Here is a 17500-nt window from a genome sequence, read left to right as displayed (position 1 = left end):
TGCTGTTGAGTCTCCCTCCCCACTGTAGTCACAGGCTCCAACCGTTGGACAAGACCGTCTTCAGCCCGCTGAAGAGGCAGTATAACGCAGCGATCACCTCATGGATGTACAACAACCCTGGAAAACGTCAGACGATCCACGACGTCGCAGGAATCCTTGGCGCTGCATATAACCGTGCCTTCACAATTCAGAACATCACCAGTGGTTTCAAGTCCACGGGCATCTGCCCACTGGATACCGAAGTCTTTTCAGAAACCGACTTCTACCAAAGCTACATCAGCGACAAACCCTGTCAACAATCAACCACTCCCATTGAAACTTCAACACAAGCCGCCCAAAACGCTGCTGTGGACGGTCCACCTGATCCAAGCGCTGCTGACTGTCCACCTGATCCAAGCGCATCTCGTTCCCCTGACTCTGTTCTGATCTGCTCACCTGGAGTTATCAGACCATACCCAAAGGCTACCCAGCAGAGGAAGCGTACCGGTCAAGCGCTTGGCAGAAGCCGAGTGTTGCCAGACACACCACAAAAAGCAGAGATGGAAGCGAAGAAGAAAAAGGTGGCCAAGAAACCTCGAGCTGTGCCCAAGAAACCTCGAGCTGTGGCCAAGAAAGCCAGAGCTTCAAAGAAGCGTTTGTTCAGTGAGGACAGGCGGTGGACTCTACAGGGATCTTATCACCAATCATCGGAAATCTTCAATGTCAATGAAGACTCACGAGGGCGTTGTTTTAGCTGGTACAAGGTTCTTAACTTCACACACAAAGTCATATGTCCCACCCTGCCCCGCCGTCATGTTCCACCCTGCCCCAAGCAATGTCCCATCCTGCCCCGTCATGTTCCACCCTGCCCCACATTTGTTTGCGTTTTTAACTGCGAATTCTCCAGAGTCGGTTAAATAAATCTATTTTTTGTTTTCTTTGTTTTGTGGCAAATTTAATAAAGTTTCTGATGACACCAGTTTTGTGTTTTTGTCTTAAGTATTGAATGAGATATTCCAATAAGGATTTTTTGTCCCACCCTACCCCTCCCTCCCCTACTCACTCACTTGTTTGCAGATGGGGAACCCAGGGCAGCTGGACGAAGCCGGCTCCCACGCAGTCATCAACAGGTTCGTGGAATGGGGAGGTAACTTCATCGACACCGCAAACGTCTACGGACGCGGTAACTCGGAGAAAATCGTCGGATCTTGGTTGGCTGGGTAAGTCAATTCAATTCAATTCAAATCAATTTAATTAATTTCAATTCAATAACACTTTATTATCTGAATGCAACAAACAGATATTTTTCTTTTGGCTCGTGTACAAAATAGCATCACCTAAAAACACACCTTAGTCAGTATTTCTTACGTGTTTGCTTCCCCTTAAGGCGGTCCGTGATTGAGCCCGAAGTCGACTTCACGAAGACTTCGCGAAGTCTTTTACTGACAACTCTGTGCTTAAGCTCCGTGCGGCAAACCTCGCGAAGTATACTTCGCGTAGTCAAAAAAAATAAGACAAAAGTGGGAACATGAGAATTTTACTCAAATGAAAGTCGCTTGTTCATTTCAATGCTTGTTATAATTCTCTCGGAATTGCCTGGAGGTTGGTTCCGTATAACTAAGAGTTACCCTACTATGATGCACATGTCGTATACATTTAGAGCATTTACGTCCCTTTATTTGTCAGAAGTGGTAACAATTTCAAAAGACTACGCTACTGCTGTCTGATTTTGGATATTGACACGATACTAACATATCTTTTTACATTTAGTCAAGTTTTGACTAAATATTTTAACATCGAGGGGGAATCGAAACGAGGGTCGTGGTGTATGTGCGTGTGTCTGTGTGTGTGTGTGTGTGTGTGTGTGTGTGTGTGTGTGTGTGTGTGTGTGTGTGTGTGTGTGTGTGTGTGTGTGTGTAGAGCGATTCAGACTAAACTACTGGACCGATCTTTATGAAATTTGACATGAGAGTTCCTGGGTATGATATCCCCATATGTTTTTTTCATTTTTTTGATAAATGTCTTTGATGACGTCATATCCGGCTTTTCGTGAAAGTTAAGGCGGCACTGTCACGCCTTCATTTTTCAACCAAATTGGTTGAAATTTTGGTCAAGTAATCTTCGACGAAGCCCGGACTTCGGTATTGCATTTCAGCTTGGTGTCTTAAAAATTAATTAATGACTTTGGTCATTAAAAATCTGAAAATTGTAAAAAAAAATAAAAATTTATAAAACGATCCAAATTTACGTTTATCTTATTCTCCATTATTTGCTGATTCCAAAAACATATAAATATGTTATATTCGGATTAAAAACAAGCTCTGAAAATTAAATATATAAAAATTATTATCAAAATTAAATTGTCCAAATCAATTTAAAAACACTTTCATCTTATTCCTTGTCGGTTCCTGATTCCAAAAACATATAGATATGATATGTTTGGATTAAAAACACGCTCAGAAAGTTAAAACGAAGAGAGGTACAGAAAAGCGTGCTATCCTTCTTAGCGCAACTACTACCCCGCTCTTCTTGTCAATTTCACTGCCTTTGCCATGAGCGGTGGACTGACGATGCTACGAGTATACCGGTCTTGCTGAAAAATGGCATTGCGTTCAGTTTCATTCTGTGAGTTCGACAGCTACTTGACTAAATATTGTATTTTCGCTTTACGCGACTTGTTATATTTAGTCAAGTTTTGACTAAATATTTTAACATCGAGGGGGAATCGAAACGAGGGTCGTGGTGTATGTGTGTGTGTATGTGTGTGTGTGTGTGTGTGTGTGTCTGTCTGTGTGTGTGTGTGTGTGTGTGTGCGTGCGTGCGTGCGTGCGTGCGTGCGTGCGTGTAGAGCAATTCAGACCAAACTACTGGACCGATCTTTATGAAATTTGACATGAGAGTTCCTGGGTATGATATCCCCATATGTTTTTTCATTTTTTTGATAAATGTCTTTGATGACGTCATATCCGGCTTTTCGTGAAAGTTGAGGCGGCACTGTCACGCCCTCATTTTTCAACCAAATTGGTTGAAATTTTGGTCAAGTAATCTTCGACGAAGCCCGGACTTCGGTATTGCATTTCAGCTTGGTGGCTTAAAAATTAATTAATGACTTTGGTCATTAAAAATCTGAAAATTGTAAAAAAAAATAAAAATTTATAAAACGATCCAAATTTACGTTTATCTTATTCTCCATCATTTGCTGATTCCAAAAACATATAAATATGTTATATTCGGATTAAAAACAAGCTCTGAAAATTAAATATATAAAAATTATTATCAAATTTTTTTTTTCGAAATCAATTTAAAAACACTTTCATCTTATTCCTTGTCGGTTCCTGATTCAAAAAATATATAGATATGATATGTTTGGATTAAAAACACGCTCAGAAAGTTAAAACGAAGAGAGGTACAGAAAAGCGTGCTATGCAGCATAGCGTAACCACTATTCCGCTCTTCTTGTCAATTTCACGTTCGACAGCTACTTGACTAAATATTGTATTTTCGCCTTACGCGACTTGTTTTTTCTTTCTTTTATCTTTCTTTTTTTTCTTTCTTTCACTGGTATACGTTTTTGCTTTATTTTGTCTTCACATGTAGCCAAGAACGAGATAGGTTTGTGGTGGCAACGAAAGTGCGCTTCCCGATGGATATGAGCAATCCCAACGCAGCTGGACTCGGTCGTAGACACATCATAGAGAGTGTGGAACAGAGTCTCAAGCGGCTGAAAACTGACTACATCGATCTTCTGCAGGTGCGAAGACATTCTGTAATTTCTCGTGCTTGAGATATTAAAAGGAGTTAGATTTGATTTGATTTGATTGGAATTGATTTCAATCAATTGGAATCGATTCAATTTGATTTGGTTTGAATTTGATTTGATTTGATTTGATTTGATTCTGTTATGCTGCCTATGAGGCGGGATGACGCAGTAGTCTCCCTTGTCACAGCGGCTGCTTTAAAGATGTTGTCGGTCTTAAGTACTGAGCTATTCATAGCTCAAGCGTTCAAAGACAGTAAGACGATTGTGTGGGTTCGAAAGAGAGAGAGAGAGAGAGAGAGAGAGAGAGAGAGAGAGAGAGAGAGAGAGAGAGAGAGAGAGAGAGAGAGAGAGAGAGACAGAGCTCTTTGTGATAGGGTCTGAGGGTTGTTGTCTCCAGGCATATACTTGTGAACGTATGTTCGTTCGTTTGTTCGTCCTGGTTATTTTTGCTCATACCACCTATTTCCCAAGAATATAACCACACATGTGTATAGTAACGCCGATTGTATACGTCTATTAATTATACTGTGTAATAATTTGGCCCAAACTTGCTCCTGACACCTTGATTGGCATGATTGTTTTCAAACGTAATTCGATTGTTTGGAGCATTCGGTTACACCCATATAACGCGCTCACTCGTCGGCTTTGCCTGGACTTCAGAAAAGAGGACTTCGATGTTGAGATGGAGCAAACTTTTCCATTATTTTCATTTCTTTCTGCCCCGGTTAATTGTTGGTACAGCATTTTGATTATTATTTTCGTTGTATGCATGTAGTAGTTCCTCTTGGTAATATGGGTAAACATTCCCTTTACGCAAAATCATGTGACGCCATGAACTGACGTAACCTTGTATGTCCGTTCTGACGTCATACAGACGCATATCTGGGATGACGCTGTTCCCCTAGAAGAGACGCTGACGACGCTGAATGACCTTGTGCGGAGCGGCAAGGTCAGATATGTTGGAGCAAGCAATGTGACAGGATGGCAGCTCCAGAAAATCGTGGATCTGAACAAACAGCTGGGATTCAATCCCTACATTTCCCTGCAGGTAAGAGAAAGTCGTCCAATTTTGCTGCTAATATGTTTTCAAAAAATGTACAGATATTGTTAAGAAAACATGGACACATGTGTAAAATACACTGATGCAAACACGCGCGCATCCTGACACACAGACACTATTACGCACACAAGCATGCACGCATATGTCTAACAAAAAGTTGTGCTGTTTAGATAGATAAATAGATATATAAATAGATAGATAGATAAATAGAGAGAGAGAGACAGACAGACAGACAGACAGACAGACAGACACACAGACAGAGCGCCTGAGGAAGCTTGCTTAGCCTGGAGACATTTGAAGTCTGAGATTCGGGGACCTAAACCTGCTTGGAGATATATTCTTCTAAGATTATGAGCATTCATGCTGCTAATTATGATTGATCAGCTAAGTTACAGTGTATATAGTAGGTTCAGTCAGCATTGTGGCTAAAGTCGTCTTTTACATGCTTTCCCTTATGAACAAAAGAAGTTCCCTTTGCCTTACAGCAACAGTACAGCCTTGTGTGCAGAGAGAGCGAGCTGGAGCCATTCCAAGTGTGTAAACTGGACGGGATGGGCGTCCTGCCTTGGAGTCCGCTCAAAGGGTCAGTACAGCGAACAAACCAGGGGCGGACGAGGGGGGGGGGTGCACAGGACCCCCCGGACCCCCCTAGCAAATTCGGGCGCTTCGCGCCCATCACATTCACTTTCGATTCAAAGTGCACCCCCCCTTACAAAGCAACTGATCCGCCCCTGCAAACACGTATCTTCTCAGAATGCTTACTTTCAGTATAATTTCTTACAAACGGTGTAATTTACAAAGTAAATTATAATGTATCGATTGAAAATTGGATTAGAAACATGTGACGCAATAAGCCGACTAAAACTCATACTTATAGGCTGCTGGGGACTACACAAGAGTGCGTGTTTGTGTTCGTTCAATTTGTTTCTCAATCGTGAAAAATAAAAGAAATTCTAACTAAAAAGGATCAATACATAAAGTTGTGGCCATTTCTAAAAATTACTGATATTTCTTTGAAATAGACGATTTTTAGAAATAACTCCGTCGGGTTTGTACGGGTTGTGGGAGAGTGACCTTTTCTTGCAAAACCTCTTACACAAATTGTAGGGGCCAAATACTAACGAGAGTCGTGAAGGAAAACACTAACTAATACTAACGAGGGTCGTGAAGTTTAAAAACGCGTCAAATCTTATATTTTGGTCAAAAATACAAATAAATAAAAATGCTATTCCCTCATACCTTTTGTTATTACTTCTTATTTTAACTCACATGCAAACGGTACAATGTCTCAAACGAAATGAGGCAGAGGATGAAAGTCGCTTGTTCATTTCAATGCTTGTTATTCTCTTAGGTGCCAGGAGAAAGGTTCCGTATAACTCTCGTTTACTCCATTACACATGTCGTATGCACCCGTCGCGATATAACCTTCGTGGTTGAAAACGACGTTAAACACCAAATAAATAAAGATGTCGTATGCAATAGTGCGCTTACCTCCCTTTGGTTATTTGTTGTGCAATGTCTCAGCGGGTTCCTGACGGGCAAGGTGAAACGAGAAGAGAAGCCGAAGGAGGGTCGCCTGGGTTGGTCCACGCAGAGCGGCAGCATCAACATGCAGTCCGCTCCGTCCTGGGCAGCGCTCAACAAGGACAGCAACTGGACCACGCTGGACACGGTGGAGAAGATCGCCAAGGCTAAAGGTCAGTTGGCACTGTACGAGTTTCTCAGCAACCCGCACCAGCGCCCAGCCCGCCGTCTGAACGGAGGCTGCGAACAGGCACCAACAACGAAATGCATGGTGGGACTGAAAAATGTCATGAATCCTGAAGAATGTTAAGGGGGTGAAGACGCTGAAGGGTTTGTATAATTAACAACCAAAAAAACGTCACCACAGACATTACGAATCCAGATTTCCGGAATTTACCAGAAGAATCCCACCCATGGCGATGATGATTCTTGTCCTACAGGTTGACTGACTGACTATTATGGTTTAACGTCCTCTTGGACCAGTTGGCCTATATTGGGACAGGTATTGGTAATATATACGCTGAAGATATGATACGTGTGACTCGAACAAGCCCGCTGTGGCTGTCTTCTTCGACACACCCGCATTGGGTTTGTCTTGTCAAAGTATCGAAATACGATCATCATAATCAGAGACCTATTAGGGACTAGTATTTAATATATGATATCGGGAAGTGGGGGGGGGGGGGGGAAGGCACCTGGTCACGAACAGGCACCACCCAATCTCTCAGTGTGTTATGCTGGCGGCTTGCTCACTCCTTCGGCTCGGGGCGGGGACGTAGCTCAGTTGGTAGCGCGCTGGCTTTGTAGCCAGTTGGTCACTATCAGCGTGGGTTCGATCCCCACGTTCGGCGAGAGATTTATTTCTCGGAGTCAACTTTGTGCAGACTCTCTTCGGTGTCCGAACACCCCTGTGTGCACACATTATTATTATTATTATTGTGATCATTTTTATGCGCCTAATCTAGATATAGCCCTAGGCGCTTACATATTAATTTCTGCCGTTTGAAATGGAATTTTTTTTACAGACAGACAAACAGACATTTTTTACACACAATATATAACGCATTCACATCGGCCAGTAAAGCTCAGTAGCCTATTAGGCGAGCATTCACCTTTCACGGCCTTTATTCCAAGTCAAACATGCGCACGAAAAAGATCCCACGTTCACAGCGAAAGTCTCAGGGCTTGGAAAACACGAAGACACGCATGCATCATCTCTCGTCTCCGATTATCATGCTCGTATTTCGATACTTTGACGAGACAAACCCAATGCTGGTGTGTCGAAGAAGACAGCCACAGCGGGCTTGTTCGAATCAAAGTATCACACCATATCTTCAACGTATTACCAATACCTGTCCCAATATAGACCAGTTGGTCTAAGAGGACGTTAAACCCTAATAGTCAGTCAGTCAGTCCTTCGGCTCACCGTCTTCGATCTGGCCAGGGTTTTACAGGGCATACAAAATATCCCTCCACTTGGTCACATACCAAAATTGAACAGTTGAAATGGTTCAGCATGGTTCACCGTGTAATAATGTTTGTGAGATGACAGGTCGTAAGTGTCCTTTGACTGAAAGACATACACAGATAGGAGGGGGCTATATACAGCTGCAGTGGACAGCTTCAAAAAGTTCTGAAGGGGGCTGTACCCAGTGTACCGTAATGTGACAGAGTGACGCAGTCATGACACGATAGCTCTCAGCAACATGGGTTGTTTCCTTGTTCCTTTAATAGGCCTGACCAGTTTGTATCAAAACTTGCTCCCATGGGGTCGCCTTCACGCGGCGGGAGTGTTTCCACAGAGCTACCCCACCCCTATACTTCTCTTCTTTTGTCTTATTTCTGCCTTACCAGTCCTTTCACCTATATTTCCTTCCAAGAAAACTCTCCCTACTATTCCCTGCAGTTTTCCAATTCTTTTCTTGTTGTCTTATTTCTACCTGACTGGATCCATCACCTTTATTTCACTTACCAAAAGTCTTCTTTTCCACATCCTTATTTCTCTGCCCCCCGCATGTCGTAAGAGGCGACTAACGGATTCTGTTTCTCCTTTTACCCTTGTTGAGTGGTTCTTGTATAGAATATAGTCAATGTTTGTAAAGATTTTAGTCAAGCAGTATGTAAGAAATGTTTAGTCCTTTGTACTGGAAACTTGCATTCTCCCAGTAAGGTCATATATTGTACTACGTTGCAAGCCCCTGGAGCAATTTTTTGATTAGTGCTTTTGTGAACAAGAAACACTTAACAAGTGGCTCTATCCCATCTCCCCCCTTTCCCCTATCCCATCTCCCCCCTTTCCCTCGTCGCGATATAACCTTCGTGGTTGAAAACGACGTTAAACACCAAATAAAGAAAGAAAGAAAGAAAGAATCAAAACTTTCCATACGCCTCGGGGTGCATGTAAACAATACTCGCTAAGCAGCTGTGCAAAATCGTTAAGGCCCAAAAGGCCATAATTATATCAAAGCGTTGTAGCGTTCGACCATCAGCTGAAAAATCCCGGAAAGTTCTGTGGGTAAAGACATGTCATATGACACTTACATTTTATTTTTCCAGGCAAGTCGGTGGCCCAGGTCTCACTGCGGTGGTTGCTACAGAAGTCCGTGGTGTCTTCTGTCATCATCGGCGCCACCAAGATGCACCAACTGGATGACAACATGGGTGCTGCTAGCGGATGGACACTCACTGAAGACGAGGTTTGTTGCGTAAAGAAATACACACCACACCACACCACACCTCACCACACCACACCACACCTCACCACACCACACCACACAACACCACACCATAACACACCACAACACACCACACGTACTACACCACACCACAAAAACAAAGAGAATTCAAATTCATGATCGAACACGGGTATTCTCCAACAGACTATTAATTATACCATTCTGTCCCCAGATGAAACAGCTGGACGAGGCCAGCAAACCAGAGATCCCTTACCCTTACGAAATGATCTGGAGAATGAACGCCACAAGGAACAACCCTTGGAACCCAACTGGTTACGTGTAACATGACGTCATTTAGACTCCTCTGCCCTGCTGACGACACAGGTCTTTAGAGGCCTCTTAAAAATCCCTTGGAACCCCAATGGTTACGTGTAACATGACGTCATGTAGATCCTTTTGCCCTGCTGACGTCACAGGTCTTTAGAGGCCTCTGAAACAACCCTTGGAACCCCAATGGTTACATGTAGCATGACGTCTTTTCGACCGCTTTGCCCTGCTGACGTCATGGGTCTTTAGAGGCCTCTACTTGCGACTCGGCATTAAAACGTGTTTGGTTTTTTTTAAGTACAAATGTACATAGAGAATACTACATGGCTTGCTGTGTCGTACCAGATTTACACGAGTTGTTTTTTTTAAATATTGACTATTTGAAAAAGCAACGAGTGTAAATCTGGTACGACACAGCAAGCCATGTAGTATTCTGTTTATCGGTGTCGGTGCAAATTGGAATAAAACAAGTATAAACAAAACAGAACAAACGGTACTGAAAGCTGTGTTCTACGACAATATTTTTAACACTGTTGTCGGAAGTAGATTTTGTGTTGTATTTGTGAATATCTGCGCTTTGTAAAAAATAACTTCATGATCTGTTTCAAGGAAGTTGTGAAGTTGAATTGCTTCAAACATGATGATTGAATGATGAATTGTTGAAAGACCAGGTTGTTTAAAATTACCATAAACTGGATTTGTTGTGTTTTTTGTGCTGTCTGGTTTGACCCTAACAAACTTCCCACATGAAGTGTATGTGTGTGTGTGTGTGTGTGTGTGTGTGTGTGTGTGTGTGTGTGTGTGTGTGTGTACGTGTGTGTGTGTGTGTGCTTGCGCGTGTGTGCTTGCGCGTGTGTGAGCATGCATGCGTGCGAACTATTCCTTCTGTTTTCTCTTTTGAGAGCGTGCTTTATAGCTGTCAAATAAGGCTCCGTCAGACTTTAAATATAACAGGTGTATTATAATTGGTTGGCCACTTGAGCTAGTATTCTTTTCCCATCGAGTATTTTTGAAACGATTATTTCAATGGAATTATGATGTTAATGTCACTTTAAGAAATCGCATGGTGTTTTTTTTCTGGACTTTTATATCCATTGAAACACAGTAGTTGGTTGGCCACTTGAGCTAGTATTCTTTTTCCCACCGAGTATTTTTGAAACGATTATTTCAACAAAATTATAATGTTAATATAATGTCACTTTAAGAAATCGCATGTTTCTTTTTTCTGGACTTTTATATCCCATGAAACACAGTAGTTGGTTGGCCACTTGAGCTAGTATTCTTTTTCCCACCGAGTATTTTTGAAACGATTATTTCAACGAAATTATAATGTTAATATAATGTCACTTTAAGAAATCGTATGTTTCTTTTTTCTGGACTTTTGTATCCATTAAAACAAAGTAGTGCTCACACTGCACGCGGTCTTGAATCCGAGTATAAGAAGAGACACGGTAACGCCGAAGAATAGGAGACTTACTATTGTCATAAAATAAGTAAATACATTAATACCGAATGAATGATTTAAAGCAGCGTTGTTTGTTATAATTCCAACGTCATTTTCACAAACAGACACATACAGACACAGACACACGTACACACACATACACACACACGCCTGTCCCTCCCCCACGCACTCTCGCTCACACACACACACACACACAGACACACACACACTCACACACACACACATACACACACACACACACACACACACACACACACACACACTCTCTCTCTCTCTCTCTCCCACCCCCCTCTCTCTCTCTCTCTCTCTCTCTCTCTCTCTCTCTCTCTCTCTCTCTCTTTCAAAATACAGCAAAATAAGCAAAACACGTTGAACGATAACAACCCGATCACCGGCACGGTTGGCCTAGTGGTAAGGCGTCCGCCTCGTGATCGGGAGGTCGTGGGTTCGAACCCCGGCCGGGTCATACCTAAGACTTTAAAATTGGCAATCTAGTGGCTGCTCCGCCTGGCGTCTGGCATTATGGGGTTAGTGCTAGGACTGGTTGGTCCGGTGTCAGAATAATGTGACTGGGTGAGACATGAAGCCTGTGCTGCGACTTCTGTCTTGTGTGTGGCGCACGTTATATGTCAAAGCAGCACCGCCCTGATATGGCCATTCGTGGTCGGCTGGGCGTTAAGCAAACAAACAAACAAACAAACAAACCTCTGGCCTTGTACTAATTTGCGTAGGCCTTTTAATCCGTAATTCACGACGTACAGCAGGGGTTTGGAGGGTAGTGGTCACTTGGGTTAGGGTTTTAACAGTCGGCTGTCCTGACAATAATGGTGAATTCCCGGGGGCCCGGTAGCTCAGTTGGTAGAGCACTGGACTTGTGATCGGAAGGTCGCAGGTTCGAATTCGGGCCGGGACGGACACGGGTCAACTTTATGTGCAGACCCAGAGACGGAAGCCATGTCCCACTCCCGTGTCATCACAATGGCACGTAAAAGAACTTGGTCATTCTGCCATAAGTGCAGGTGGCTGAATACACCTAAACACGCAGACACCTGGGTAGCGCGACTCCGTTGCTGCTAGCTTTCCACTGGGAGGAAGCGACCCGAATTTCCCAGCGATGGGACAATAAAGTAATGAAAATGAAAAAAAAAAAAGAAATTCCGTTTAAAAATCGAAGAAAAGATATTAAATATGCTTTATTGCGACCAGTTTCGGCTTAGAAGGGAACCCATGTTGTTTTCCTCACTCTTTTCAAGTAGCTCGGTCCATTTAACTGATCCGAACTGTCTCAAGTTCGCCTGCTTCAATTTTTGTTCTGTTCTGAAAGTGTTCGGTTAGGTCCCTTTTTCCTTCAGTATCAAAGCCAGTGTGTTGGTCTTTAGTTCAAGTTGTTGGGCATTTAGCTCGGCCTGTTGAATATGCAGGGTCACAGGGTCGTGCAAGTCTTAAATATTCACAGACAGCACAACACAGCACTGTGTATAGTGCGGATTGCCACACATCCTAGCGACACATTCGAACGTTGACCTTTCAAAATTCCCGAGCCACCGTTTTACACTCATACGACAAAGACCTTGACAGTGAACTGTATGCAGTGAACTGTATGCACCTAGCCTAGCTTAAGGGGAGTATGATCTAACTAAAACGTCCAACTTCATTGGTTTTACCATGGATTCCTACTGAAGCAGATGTCAACTTTATATGACTGCTAGATTCGTAAGAGAAAGCTCTTTCCGACGTTTGATACCATACTCTGAATCATTCGAAGTAGGTATAATCAGGCGAACATGTTTTTGTGTGTGGGACATTTTCACGAAGATATTTAACGTTGCATAATGGAGAAATCGCTCATTAGAGTCTCCATTGTTTGCAACTAGTTAAGCAAATTCCGCGCATACTTACAGACAACGATCAAAGACACTAGTCCTGTGTGTGATCCTGAAAGCTGCTGTCATATTTGATTTTTCAAACTGTGTTTACGTTTGGTGCACGAGCGATCCATAATATCACAATGTGTTCACTACACTAGGGACAAGAAGTTTAACGCTAAAAGACCACTTGCCTTGGGGAGTTACATGAAAAAAGAAGAAACCTGAATTTCTGGAGTATTTAACGACTTAATTTATTTCAGGTCTAATTAATTTTCGTACTTATTGGGTAATGACCGTGATCAGACTTACATGAAGACCAGACTTTGAGGATGAAAGTCGCTTGTTCATTTCAATGCTTGTTATTCTATCAGGTGCCAGGAGAAATGTTCCGTACAACTCTCGCTTACTCCATTACACATGTCGTAAGCATAAAGACCGATTACTTCCCTTTGGTTATTTGATTACATGAAGACCGTTGAGATTATTATCGGACGCAAGGATCCAGTAGTCAAATCATCATGTTTGGTTGACATGGGAGGTTGTATTGTGCTCCGATATTTACAAACTTGAGTCAGTTTGGAAAGAGAGAATGCTTTATGTCCTACATGCTGAACATTTCGCCTCTTAAGGACAAGATATGGGTTATATGATTCGAGTTTTACGCCCTCACAGCTTTTGATGAGACACACAAGTGGTATCAGCCATCTGCACTTATGGCAGAATGACCGAGATCTTTTACGTGCCTTTGTGGTGACACAGGGGTGGGACATGGCTTCCGTCTCTGGGACTGCACATAAAGTCGACCCGTGTCCGTCCTGGCCCAAATTCGAACCTGCGACCTTCCGATCACAAATGAGCTACCGGGCCCCATATCCCCTTATCTCATGAAACAAGCGAACCCGTTGCACTGATAGTCAGGCCAAGGTGGAGCGGTTGTCCGCTACTATGCTTTGAAGTGAAAACCTTTTCGCTATGATATCGTGCTGTCGTACTTTTGTATTCAGCTGTCTCCGGAGAGAAAATTTCATAGCTAGGATTGTACTGACCAGTGTTCGGACCATGGCTAGTGAAATTCCCGAAGAATCAAAATGCCAGAACGTGTACCTGGGCAAATCCGGACTACGAGTTTCCAACATTTGTCTTGGGACTTTGACGTTTGGAGAATCGAATGTGAGTGCGTTTTGGTTTTGAGGGGCGGTAGACGTCACAGAACTGATTCAGACTAACAGTGTGTTCACGAAACTTGGTATAAGCTTTCACTCTGAAGAGAGATCTTGTTTGTATTACTGTTCCCCTGACTCTATCTGTCTGTGTCTGTCTGTCTCTCTGTGTTTGTGCTTGTGTGTGTGTGTGTGTGTCCGTGTGTGATTGAGTGTGTGTGTGTGTGTGTGTGTGTGTGTGTGTGTGTGTGTGTGCGTGCGTGCGTGTGTGTGTGTGTGTGTGTGTGTGTGTGTGTGTGTGTGTGTGTGTGTGTGTGTGTGTGAGGGATACAAGGACACGTCAACAAGTTTAGATTTTATCGTGTACCATTGAAACTCAGCATACACACACACACACACACACACACACACACACACACACATACACACACACACACACGCACACACAGACACACTGCACACACACACACACACACACACACACACACATGCACTGGCACACATACACACACATATTCACACACACACACACACACACACACACACGCATACACACACACACACACACGCACACACACACACACATCAATTTTTTAACTGACACTAGTGTCAATCTAAGAAAGGAATTCATCAAACAATTCCCACTCTGCACAGACAGAAACCAAACTGTTGACTGTATGTTCCCGAGTGAAGGAATGTTCCTATTCCATGTACAAGCTTGAGCAGGTATGATCGAGGTACAGTAGAACCTTCTTATTACACACCACCCAAGGGACCGACAACAAATAATCGTTGTAGAGAGGTGGTCGCTTTGGAAAGGTGAATTATGTAGGACAAAAACACTCGTCTGAGAACCTTTAGAGTGGTCGGTGTGGGCAGGTGGTCGCTTTCGAGAGGTGGTCGCAAGGGCAGGTTTGACTCAGAGTAATTGGTAGAATTTTTTCACGGGAAGCACTGCAGCTTTAATTTCTTTCAGATGGGCCAACCCGGTCAGCTCGACGAAGCAGGATCACACGCGCTTCTCAACAGATTCTCGGAAAGGGGAGGTAACTTCATCGACACCGCAAACGTCTACGGACGCGGGAGATCGGAGAGGATTATCGGCTCTTGGTTGGCTAGGTAAGCTTGTATCACTGATTTAGTTACCGTTGTGATTGTGTGTGCGTGTGCGTGAGTGTGTGTGAGTGAGTGAGTGTGTGTGTGTGTGTGTGTGTGTGTGTGTGTGTGTGCATGTGTGTGCGTGTGTGTCACAGTGCGTGTGTGTGTGTGTGTGTGTGTGTGTGTGTGTGTCATAGTGTGTGTGTGCGACGGTGTGCGTGTGTGTGTGCGTGTTTGTGTGCGTGCGTGTGTGCGTGTGTGTTTGTGTGTGTGTGTTTTGATGTTAAACGATTGGTGTTTTGATACGTGTGTCTTGCAGGCTTTTATCTCTTCTTTTCCTTGTTTTGAGTCTGAAAAGCTTCATAAGGCGGTTATTGATACGCCGAGAGCACTGACGATGAAGTTCAAATATCAAACTACAGCTTGCTCCTCCCAGATTGTATGAACCGTAGTTTTTTTTATAAGCAATGTATTTATTAGAACAGCCCGGTTTCACAGAAGACACTTTCAGATTATACCTCCATTGGTTCACTCCTGATGGAAACAAGAGGCTTTACGTTGTGCAAAAACGACGAAGGTTAACGTTGTCTGCGATTAATCATTTCATCCTTTTTATTGTATTTTTTTAATTTTTGTTTTATTTTTTAATTTTTATTATTTTGTTCGTTCTTACTTGCTTTCACTTTTTTTTTCTTATGTCCGTTCTTTCTTTCTTTTTATTGCATTTGTTTTAAAATCATTTTTTAGCATATTGACTTAAAGGTATTGATGGCGCTTCACGCGACTTGTCTTTTGTTCGATTTTCTTTTTGCAGCCAACAGCGGGATCGGTTTGTGATTGCTACAAAAGTGTTTTTCCCGATGGATCGTAGCAACCCTAACTCTATGGGACTCGGTCGTAGGCACATCATGGACAGTGTGGAACAGAGTCTTAAACGGCTGAAAACTGACTACATCGATCTTCTGCAGGTATGACGTCATTCTTGGTCAATAAGCCTATATTGTCAATGTGAGATGTTTGTTGACTGGGTTGCTTGTTACTACAGAAAATGAATTATGCATTGAGCACTCGAGTCCTTGAGAGTTTATGTAAAACATTGTTCCAAAACCGTTTGAAATTAAACCAATGCCATTTGTCATGACTTTGTTGACTTTAGTAAATTTTAAGGGGCTTATTGTCCGTCAGGTCTTAATTGCCTATATTGGACATGAATTGGTTTATACGATTCGAGTTTTACGCCCTCACGGCTTTTTGATGTATGCGTGTTTAGGTGGTATCAGCCATCTGCACTTATGGTAGAATGACCAAGATCTTTAACGTGCCATTGTGGTGACACGGGGGTGGGACATGGCTTCCGTCTCTGGGTCTGCACATAAAGTTGACCCGTGTCCGTCCCTGTCCGGATTCGAACCAGCGACCTCTCGATCACAAGTCCATTAACAAAATCAACCCAAAGATATTTTTGATTGCATATTTGTGGAAGGGCGATGCGGTTGTTCCCCTTGTGATAACAGCTCGGCAGATGTTGTCTGTCTTGTGATACCTATGGCTTTGTGTCACGTTTTAATGGTCAAATGAATGACCTAAAACGGTCAATTACTGCTAACTGACTAACCACACCACGATCCACTCTCGCAGTCACACAAAACAAGTTAGAATCAACAAAAGTATAAGTTCTAGACGTCTGTTTATATACACTAACTCTCCACCTCCCTCTTCTCGTGAAGCCAAAAGTGTGTTTACGACCAAGTCGTAAAACAAAAATAACTGACAAAAGCCAGTTAAAGTTTATGAAATAATAAGAACACGCTGAACCGTGTAAAGTTAGAAAACACTTAGCTGCTCTGTAAAAAGTCTTAGCCTGTACAGGCGTTAACACTCCACGTTGTCACAACTCAAAGTTCTTCATAAAGGGCTAGAAAGATGACAAGGTGGGGGGGGGGGGGGGGGGGGGGCGTTTACGCATGGGTGCACTCAACTCTCAGTATAGCCAGGGTCCATTCGATGAAACGCAGTGGCGCAGTGGTGCATACAGTTGAAAGTCGCAGCAACACCAGCAACAGCCGTAGAACAGCAACCGTACAGCAAAGGAACAGCAGGAGTGTAGCCCGTCTCCAGCAAACGTGTAGCCTAAGTGTAGCACGTCTCCAGCAAGTATCCAGCAACCAGATAGCAACTGGGTAGCAACCGGGTAGCAAACCTCCAGCAACCGGGTAGCAAACCTCCAGCAAGCTGAAACAGAGTAGTTGGTGCAGTGACCATGGCAACAATCCCCCCTTTTTCCACCTTTAAACATATCTAACTTCCCCCTTCAGCGAGCACGTGGTACCTGCAAGAATAGACTTTTAATAACAACTCAAGACATTTTCTCCTCCTCTCCATATCTGCAAAAACCATATACAGATTACAATTTAGCGTTATAATGAGCAAGTTATACGCTATCATGGAGAAACAAAACAGAGTTTACATTTCACAGACATTGACCGGTCACCAGCGTAAAGTAACGGCTAATTACCTCAACAGCTCGTAAAACGTAGCTCTCCCAAGCAAACCGCTTGAATATTTGGCTCCCGCTCGTCAGCGA

The 17500-nt window shown here is 43.2% G+C and overlaps 2 protein-coding genes across 4 annotated transcripts in view; both read left to right on the top strand.

Moving 5' to 3' along the window:
- Positions 1-9915, top strand: part of LOC138948971 (1-deoxyxylulose-5-phosphate synthase YajO-like) — a 72227-nt gene extending 62312 nt beyond the window's left edge. For both annotated transcript variants that reach the window (XM_070320659.1, XM_070320658.1), the window contains 7 exons: positions 1057-1199; positions 3577-3730; positions 4614-4787; positions 5285-5382; positions 6324-6496; positions 8880-9019; positions 9231-9915. In XM_070320659.1, the coding sequence (XP_070176760.1) occupies positions 1057-1199; positions 3577-3730; positions 4614-4787; positions 5285-5382; positions 6324-6496; positions 8880-9019; positions 9231-9341 (993 nt within the window). In that variant the 3' untranslated portion in view covers positions 9342-9915. The remainder of the gene's footprint in view (positions 1-1056; positions 1200-3576; positions 3731-4613; positions 4788-5284; positions 5383-6323; positions 6497-8879; positions 9020-9230) is intronic.
- A 3665-nt stretch (positions 9916-13580) lies between these two features.
- The window catches only part of LOC138948972 (1-deoxyxylulose-5-phosphate synthase YajO-like), a 10815-nt gene continuing 6895 nt past the window's right edge, over positions 13581-17500 (top strand). For both annotated transcript variants that reach the window (XM_070320662.1, XM_070320661.1), the window contains exons 1-3: positions 13581-13828; positions 14795-14937; positions 15731-15884. In XM_070320662.1, the coding sequence (XP_070176763.1) occupies positions 13631-13828; positions 14795-14937; positions 15731-15884 (495 nt within the window). In that variant the 5' untranslated portion in view covers positions 13581-13630. The remainder of the gene's footprint in view (positions 13829-14794; positions 14938-15730; positions 15885-17500) is intronic.

Source organism: Littorina saxatilis, linkage group LG15 (genome assembly GCF_037325665.1).
Source record: "Littorina saxatilis isolate snail1 linkage group LG15, US_GU_Lsax_2.0, whole genome shotgun sequence".
NCBI classification, from domain to species: domain Eukaryota; kingdom Metazoa; phylum Mollusca; class Gastropoda; order Littorinimorpha; family Littorinidae; genus Littorina; species Littorina saxatilis.
Note: the sequence above shows the minus strand (reverse complement) of the source record. Positions and strands in the feature narration are given on the sequence as shown.